At 36.9% G+C, this 9,525-nt stretch overlaps 2 protein-coding genes across 2 annotated transcripts; both read right to left on the minus strand.

The window, feature by feature from the left end:
• Positions 1 to 3,036: 3,036 nt before the first annotated feature.
• On the minus strand, positions 3,037 to 4,377 carry LOC139125961 (serine-aspartate repeat-containing protein I-like). Its single transcript, XM_070692036.1, has 2 exons — positions 4,321 to 4,377; positions 3,037 to 3,993 (listed from the first exon to the last, which is right to left on the minus strand). Exons 1-2 carry the CDS (start codon positions 4,375 to 4,377, stop codon positions 3,037 to 3,039), a joined length of 1,014 nt encoding a protein of 337 aa, XP_070548137.1.
• A 3,968-nt stretch (positions 4,378 to 8,345) lies between these two features.
• On the minus strand, positions 8,346 to 8,987 carry LOC139125962 (putative nuclease HARBI1). The gene has a single exon (XM_070692037.1). The coding sequence runs from the start codon at positions 8,985 to 8,987 to the stop codon at positions 8,346 to 8,348; it is 642 nt and encodes a 213-aa protein (XP_070548138.1).
• Positions 8,988 to 9,525: the final 538 nt, after the last annotated feature.

Consider the following 9,525-nt stretch of genomic DNA (forward strand, 5'->3'; position numbering starts at 1 on the left):
GTACTGTGCAAACAGCTGTGTTCCGTTACTTGCCGGTATTTGCAAACCAGAATCAAGCCGTAGTCACTCTTTGGAAAAATCATTCCTTGCTTTCACGTTTTCAACACCGCAAGCGTCGTATCTCTTGTACAATCGAGTGACCGATGTGATGAGAAGTACATGGGTATACCAGTCTCAATTTTTTGAATTACTAGAGTGTGTAATGTAGAAACTCTGTATCTGTTGGTCAAATTTTCATAACTCATGCAGTCTGAAATATTCTTTAGTCCGATAGAATATTTTACCTGCCCGTAAGAGAACCAATGTCAGTCGCTATTTTGGCCCTCTGCGAAGAGAAACGTCATTTGTATAAATTAATTTGTCGTGTTTGTCGTATCTTCGCCTTTCGTTGACACTGATTTTTTTTTAGAAAGGCAACACGATGCTAATAAGATGATTCAACTTGTGTACCACCCTTATTGTTCAAGGTTTTTTTCCTCAGGTTAGCAACTTTTTCATCATCTTAAAAATGATAATTACTTCTGTCATGTTCTAGATACATGTAAGAAACAAATTATCTCTTAGCAGTCACCATTTCCCGACACCTACACTGCAAAAGGCAGAATATACTAATCGTATTGTAAATTTATTACATAGCTTGATTGCAGCGTTTCTCTTGTAATTCCCACAGTACCTTATTATTTCCGAAAATTATTCAACATTTGGACAATATGTTCCAAGTCCATTTATCAATTATACAAACTTGAAAAGAGGCTTATTTCTGACTAAAGATATATCACTCCTTTAAACATCAACAGTGCAATAAATTGACCCTTTTCATAAGTCTAGCGCCCTCCTGTGGCCACTGTGAATTTGAAGTCGAAGCAAGGCCACTGGGGAGATCCCTGGGGTGCGTTCGATTATCTTCCTCGAGGCGCCCTCGGGCGGCCCGGGGCGACTCAGTTTCTGTTCGATTATCGTGTGACGTCATGGTCGGGGTACCTCGGGGGAGATTTCACCGCCCCTGCTCGTCGAGTCGGGGAAGTGCGGGGCACTGCATAACAAACATGGCGGACGATAGGCAAACGACACTGGTAATGATGGAGAAAAACCGCCCTATAACTTTCATTTTAAAAGAATCGCAGTTAAAGATGGTGATGGCAAGTAAGTTTCGTATTTTTTTAATGTCTGGTGAATTTTGTAAATTAATAAGCCTTCAACTGTGAATAATTTGTTATATTTTATACGATGCGGGCGATCGGGCGCCCCGCGCCCGGCGCCTGGTACAGGTTGTGCATGATACAAACAATGCACTTTTCAGTCATAATTCCTCATGAAGTGTATTGGAGTAGCATGCTATGATGATAAGCGTGATAGTAAACATTGAATATGGCACTAACATCCATCCATCTATCGTTTTATCGTATATTTTTAAATCTACATAAATAACCATCCAAATTATCGATGTCGATCAAAACCAGTGTCTTTTGTCATCTGTCGTCTGCTGCTTTGAATTGCACACGTAGATCAGGCAGTGCTACAATATTTTTATTTAGAAGTCGCCAGTCAAATATGCCCGATCTTTTACGCTTTTAATAGTGGGTCCGTAGCTGTTGTTTTGACTTTTACGATTTTAACCCCGCCACCACACCGGGGTAAAAATCGTAAAAGTCAAAATCAGCCCGTAAAAGGCAGGAATCCCGTCTGAAAACACCACAGATATGGACCCATAGCTGTTATGCTTTATGCGCTCAGTTGTCATACATAAAGAACTTTAATAGTGTAGCAGACATCATTAGGGTGACCCTTTTATTTTTTTTTTTTCTCATCTCTAGAGGAATACTCGGGTAGGGCGGGCGGTCGCAATAAAAAAAGTCTGTGAAGTCTGTAGAATTTTTAAGTACAAAAAGGGGTATATGTTTCAGTTCAATTGTCTGTCTGTTCAGTCACTGCAATTTCTTGTCTTTTAGTTCAGCATTCTGTGCTCTCTGTCCTTTCAGTCTGAGTCGCCGCAATCTCACAATTTGATGATGGTGGTGCTGTTGCTAGGATGATCGCCTCAGAGGCGACGCAAATAAAAAGTTTTTATTTTTCATGTGGGAGCTGAAATTTACGGTCGGTCTGGAGATGAGAAACATAAAAGTAAAAATGTCGTCCTTATAATGTGTAGCTGACATTATACTTTATGGACCTGATAAATGATTTTATTTCTGATCAGCTGTCATACATAAGGGACAGACCAATAGACCTTTGGAGGGATGGTCATAAAAAACAAGAAAAAATATAAGCAACCAGTCAAAGAAAAAAATCTTCAGACTAGTTTGCAAAATATAAAAAGAATGCAAATGTGTAAAAAAAAGTTTTCTTAGTTTTAAAAAAATTAGCACACCATGACTTATTAAAAAAAATTAAATTGTAAAAAAATATTCACAATCTGAATGTTGTCATCCGCAAGATCTAGTAGTCCTTCTCTAAGAACTTAGTGTAGTACTCAGTAGTAGTAGACACCATGATAATATGTAGCTGACATTTTAAGTCCTGATAAATGATTTTATTTTAGATGTAAATCTGAATTTAACTTTTACACATACAGATAGTGTTAATTAATTGACAAGTCAAATCATTCAGTTTTACAATACATGTATGTTCAGGGTTTTAAAATTTCAAAAACCCAAGTGATCGAGGCTTTGGATTTGTAATCCATGATCTACTTTTTCAAGTTGGTTCTTACGCATACGGTAAATGTATAATTCCTGTGTGGAACATTCAATCAATAACTTTTTTAAAAGGAAACATCTGCTGTTTGTGAAAGAAGTGGTATGTTTGAAGTAATTTCATGTTGTCCTTGTTGCACAAAAAGTTTGTATGATGTGTTTATAAAATAAGTTGGACAACTGTTACCCATCACTGATGTAGTAAGAGAAAATTTAGTATTATATCGACACCTTATTAATTCCTCATTGATCTCTTTCTCTTTTTTTACACTGTAGATCTGCAACTCTTACAGCCAATCATAGAAAATCTGCCACCAGGCCCTGTCAAACGTCACATTCAAGTTCATACTGAGAAGGTGCCAGCCCTTGCATCAGTCTCAGCCTCAAAACCATCACTAACATCAGCCTCAGCCTCAGACTCAATGTTGTCACTTGCACCAGCCTCAGCCTCAACACCATCACTTGTGTCAGCCTCAGTCTCAACGCCATCAATTGTATCAGCCTCAGCCTCTACGTTGTCACTTGCACCAGCCTCAACACAATCACTTGCATCAGCCTCAGCCTCAACGCCATCACTTGCGTCAGCCTCAGCCTCAACACCGTCACTTGCGTCAGCCTTAGTCTCAACACCATCAATTGCATCAGCCTCAGCCTCTACATTGTCACTTGCACCAGCCTCAGCCTCAACGCCGTCACTTGTGTCAGCCTCAGCCTCAACGCCATCAATTGCATCAGCCTCAGCCTCAACGCCATCACTTGCGTCAGCCTCAGCCTCAACACCATCACTTGCATCAGCCTCAGCCTCAACGCCGTCACTTGTGTCAGCCTCAGCCTCAACGCCATCAATTGCATCAGCCTCAGCCTCTACGTTGTCACTTGCACCAGCCTCAACACGATCACTTGCATCAGCCTCAGCCTCAACGCCATCACTTGCGTCAGCCTCAGCCTCAACACCGTCACTTGTGTCAGCCTTAGTCTCAACACCGTCACTTGTGTCAGCCTTAGTCTCAACACCATCAATTGCATCAGCCTCAGCCTCTACATTGTCACTTGCACCAGCCTCAACACAATCACTTGCATCAGCCTCAGCCTCAACGCCATCACTTGCGTCAGCCTTATCCTTAACACCGTCACTTGCGTCAGCCTCAAAACCGTCACTTGCATCAGCCTCAACACAGTCAATTGCGCCAGCCTCAGCCTCAACGCCGTCACTTGTGTCAGCCTCTGCCTCAAAACCATCACTTACTATCTCAACACAGTCACTTGCATCAGCATCAGCCTCAACACCCTCAGCCTCAGCCTCAACACCATTAGCCAAAATCAATCAAGGTAATGAGGAAAGGTTAGATTGGTCTGAGGGGCATGTTAACTGCCTAATTGATCTTGTTAAAAAGTACTGGAGTGAATTAAATGGGGCAAAGAAAAAGAAACCTGCTTGGATAAAAATATCTAAAGAATTGAATGAGCTACTGGGTATTAAGACCACTCATGATAAATGCATGGATAAATGGAAAGCCCTAAAACGAAAATATAGAAACCATGTCCAGTATACCAATAAAACTGGTACTGATAAAAGAAAATTTATGTATGAAGAATCAATGTTTGAGATTATGGGTAATGATCCTACAGTGCAACCAATGTATGTAGCTGGTAGTAAACATGCAACTTCAACAGGGTCTTCCATTATTTCTCTGGTTGATGATGATAATGATGATGATGAAAATAGTGATGATAATAACAGCAGTGGTCAAAAAAATAACTTACATCGACAAGTACAGCCAAAAAGAAAAAAGAGGGCAAAACGTACGATTGATGAAGTTAGAGAATTTATGGCTGAAAATAATGCACAAATAATCGGAGTACTGAGGGAGATGCACAGTGACAATAGAGAACTTTTATCAAAATTGATAGATAAATTGTAACTTTCTTGATGAGTCAAAAGATTACAGAGACATTGATTTCACGACATCTTTAAGCTGTGAAGTCCTCAACTTCATAAACTGACTGATTGCACCCTGTAAAGTTGTTATTTATCAACAGTTAACATTGTCTCTGAGACCATATGTCCAACCAAATAATGCAGCTACTTTTTATGTAAAGCGTCTTAGTCCCCAAGGATACCATCCGAGGGACTTATAGGTTTAGTCATGTATGTGCGCCTGTGCATCCATCCGTCCGTTCACGCAGATATCTCAGAGATGCCTGGAGTGATTTCACTAAAACTTGGTACAAGGATTACTCCTTATGTCATTAATGCATACACATCAATTTGTTTTGTGATATTACTCAATAATGGCCACCATTTGTTCCATTTTTTAGCTCACATTTGGTATACCAATGTGAGGTAATCGTATAAGCTAAATCAGTTCATTTGCATCCATTTGCATGTCTGTATGTATGTATGTATGTACGTATGTATGAATGTATGTCCGTCCACGTCAAAAACAGCTAAACGGCAGAACCTACTGTCTTAGTATTTGGTGTACAGGTGCAACTTGGGGTGGAGATGTGAATTTGTTCAAATGAACTTGTCAGTGTCAAAAATATCCAAATAAAGGGGAAAAAAGGAAAAACCTGCAAATTACTAAAACTCTGTAACCGTTGGTCAGATTGGGTTAAAACTTGGTGTGCAGGTTCCTTTAGATATTCTAAAGTAGGTGTGTAAAATTTAGGATGAAATTTGCATGTTCCTATTTTTCAGGTAATTTTTTCAGTTTTTAGTCAAAAAATGTTTAACTCTGAAACCACTCATCTGATTGCTTTGAAAGTTGGTATACACGTTCCTAAGGATGACCTCAGTGTATACAAATTGAATGGAAATTTTCATATTTGTAATATTGGGGCAATTTTCCGAATGTTAGGTCAAATTTTTTTTTATTCAATAATAATATAATAATAATAATATACTATAATAATAATATTTGGTATACAGGTTACTAAGGTTGATCAAAATCAGTTTGATGAATATCGTGAAGATATCTTGAATTTTATTAATTTTGCTGAATTTTTTTGTTATTTTTCTCATTTTAAGTAAAATTTCTTCTTCTCTGAAACTGCTAGCCCAATTGCTCTCAAATTTGGATTGGACGGTTGCAAGGGTGTTACCCTTCTAATTGTTGAAATTACGACAAAATTGGAAATATTACTGTTTTGGGGCAAGTTTTGTCATTTTTGGTCAAAAAATCATAAAAAATATTTTTATTTTAAAGCCCCTGGACAGACGTCTTTTATATTTGGTGTACAGATGTCCAGGGATGACAATAGTCAGATGTGTGGAAATTGTCCTGAAATATACAAATTTGTATTTTTAAGACAATTGTGTCATATTTGGTCAAGAAAAGTTGTTCTCAAAATTACTTGTCTGATAGCTTTGTAATTTGGTACAAAAGTTCCGAGGGATGTTATTAGATAAATTTTCTGCTCAAAGTGTTGGGAAACCCCCAAATAGTTATATTTTAGGTAATTTTCTTTTGTGACCTTAAATGACCTACACCAACCAAAGATTTGTTGTGAGACAGTTTCGAAGGCTGTGAACATAATTTTGTCATGTTTAATATCAATTTGTAGTAAAATTTGATCCAGAAAACAAAGCTGAGGTAAATTTTTTCATTGCTAACCAATTTTTGCAACTTTTGCATGTAAGACACACAAGAACTGATGAGAAATTTGGATCCAGGATAATTCCAGATGACATAATCCCCCATCCCCCCCCCCCACAGTTGAAGGAATCTCACTATCTGTAACTAATTTAAGTGCTGTTTACATTTGAATGATATCACTCATAGCATTAATTAAAACATCCCCAAAGTTGTAAATATACTGCCTGCTGGTCTTATGTAAACATGGTCAACCAAGGGGTGGAACATTTGATATTCAGGAGGGGGTAGGGGATAGAAGATTGATGAGGTAACATTCCTTTTTAAAAGATCCCTTTTATATTTTTTCCCACTTTTTCCCCCCTCTCCAACCTTTTCTTTTTGTCAAGTATCTCTAGCTAAATTTTTGTTGACATTTGCTTATGTATGAAGGATCTGCTTGTCCCATTGCTATAGAAGTTCGTATGCATGCTTCTAAAGTTTACCTCCAGTACCTAAGTTGCAGACCTTACTTGCTTTTGTCATTCTTGTTTTTCTGGTTGATCTTTGGTACCCATGCTGGTATGTACCAATTCTGATAAAATATGAGCGACATCGTATAATTGCGGTATTTTTTCATGTCCTGAGCCATAACTCTGGCACATCTCAACCGATTTTATTCAAAGTTGATACAAGGACATCGACCTAAGTCATACATATGCACATTGATTTGGAACGATAAGATCGAACATGACTACATGGCATCCATTTTGTTACCATTTTTCATGTCCAAAACCATAACTCAGATATGTATCAAACAATGTTCTTCAAGGTTGGTACAATGACATTGACCTATGTCATAAGTGTGCATGTCTATTGGTTGAATGTCCAGAAGCACTGCATCAAACTTTATGAAATATGGTACCTATGATAATCTGTCAGTGTTATCATAGGATGCAAAATTGTTTGGCAACTTCCTGTTGATTAATTACGGATTCACTTATCTAGGTCCCTTTAGTTATTCTAAGTTAGGTGTGTACAAATTGGGGTGAAATTTGCATGTCAGTTTTAAGTTAAAAAGTCTTCTCTGGAACAGCTTGTCTTATTCCTTTGAAAGTTGATCCTCTGCACAACCTCTGTCAAGTTTGCAAAATTTGTAGTGAAATTATCATACTTGTAATTTTGGGGCAATTTTCTCATTGTTTGATCAAAAAATGTTTTCTCCAAAATCTATTTATCTGATAGCTTTGATATTTGGTATACAGGTTCATAAGTTCAATCAAAGTGTAATGTATTTAAATTCTGATGACATCTGCAATATTGTATTTTTTGGGCAATTTTTGTCATTTTTGGTCAAAAAAAATGTTTATCAAAACTACTCATCTGATAGCTTAGATATTGGTATATACATTGGAAGGGCTTATCTTAGTATGATATATTAAAAGTAAGATGAAATCTGAAATTTGTATTGAGATGTGTTCTACATTCTCTGTTACCAGTTGGTATTAATTAAATATTATATTTATTCTATTTAATTCTTTACAACATTTACACTGTAAATTATTGAGCTATTTTAATAAAATATACTGACTTAGAAGTATTTAAGCTCTTTTATGACCAATTAAATTATTATATAAAACTACTGACTTTTGCTTTTTTCAATATATGTGTTATTGTCAGAATTTATTGTTGGTGTCTTACATGAAATGCTGAAATGTAATTTAATATAAATGTAATTTAATATTTTTAGTATTATAAGATGCGGCAAACATAGACTCATTGTATAAATAAATTATTAAAATGAATGAGTTGTATATACATACAGAAAAAAAAAATTTCGATTTCAGCTTGAAACAAAAACACTCCACATGTGTTGTATGGCAGTAGATTGAAATATGAACTTTGTGTATTAAAAGTTAAAATGTAAAGTTAAACTTATAATATACATTTTAAATATTTATAGTTTAATTATGCAATAAAAGTTCACTCATGAATCACTAAATGAACATTTTAATGTGTTTTTTTTTTTTTTAATGTTAGATGGGATGAACACTTTCAGTGTACATTTGTTCATTCCTCACTGATTGAGTTGTTGCATCAGTTCTTGACGGCGTTGGACTCCAGCTTGATCATTATTGTAAGGCATAGCAAGATCATTATTTACTTCTTCATCTTCATATTCTTCGAGAAGTTCTTCGTCATTCAGTATGCAGATGTTGTGCATTACACAAGCACTGATTGTACCATCAACGATGAGCTCAATGTCATCTGCAAAGAAGTCGCGAAGTTTTCGGAATCTCCCTTTCAAATGTCCGAATGCCCTCTCTATGGTTTGCCTAGCCCTGCTGACTTCTGTATTGAAAATTCTCTGCTCAATAGATAGGTTGCCATAATCTCGGAAAGGTGTTATCAGATGTGCTGATAAGGGGTACGCACTGTCTCCAACAAGATGGCTGTTTGGTGGAAACAACTGATTTTGTGCTCTGTAAATTGGAGAGTTCCTCCACACCCGTGCATCATGGCTACTACCTGGCCAACCAGCATGTACGTCTGTGAATAGTAGCCTTGTGTTGCATACTGCCTGCAGAACAATGGAGTGGAACTTCTTTCTGTTGTTATATGAATCTGGATGCAGCTTTGGTGCTTTTATTCTGATGTGAGCACCATCAACAGCTCCGATGACATGCGGCAAATGTGAAATGTGGCTAAATGCTACCATTGTTGATTGTGCATCAAAACCTCGTGGCCATGATATGTATCTGGGCACAAGTTTGTCAACAATGATTCGGACGATTCTTTTCCCAGCAGAGATGAACTGTAGATTTAGAAACCCCAAATCTATCAGAAATGGACCTGAATGTTTCGTTGTTACCTAAAAAAAAAAATAAATGATACTTATTTGTGTGTTGAAATTTGTCCCGTTCATTGATTACATTATTAAAGCCCCAGTGATTGTAACTTTCGATGATTGTTTCATTAATTTTTTTTTATAAATCAATTGCAACTTCTTATTCTACTCCCCAAAGATTGTTGAAACCCACTATTTAGCTTGTCAACTTAGCGTCTATATGTGTAAAATGCATGAATATTGTTTACATTTGAATTCTAGTCCGGACGTACCAGAGGTCAGTTTTCAACAATGACAATGCACTTTACAACCATAGGGGCTGAGTTGACAAGCTGGATACTGTGTACATCAACATTCTTTGGGGAGAAGAACAAGGAATTGTGGAACATTCAATATAAAAATGGTGAAA

Source organism: Ptychodera flava (genome assembly GCF_041260155.1).
Source record: "Ptychodera flava strain L36383 chromosome 3 unlocalized genomic scaffold, AS_Pfla_20210202 Scaffold_26__1_contigs__length_13983176_pilon, whole genome shotgun sequence".
Lineage (NCBI taxonomy): Eukaryota > Metazoa > Hemichordata > Enteropneusta > Ptychoderidae > Ptychodera > Ptychodera flava.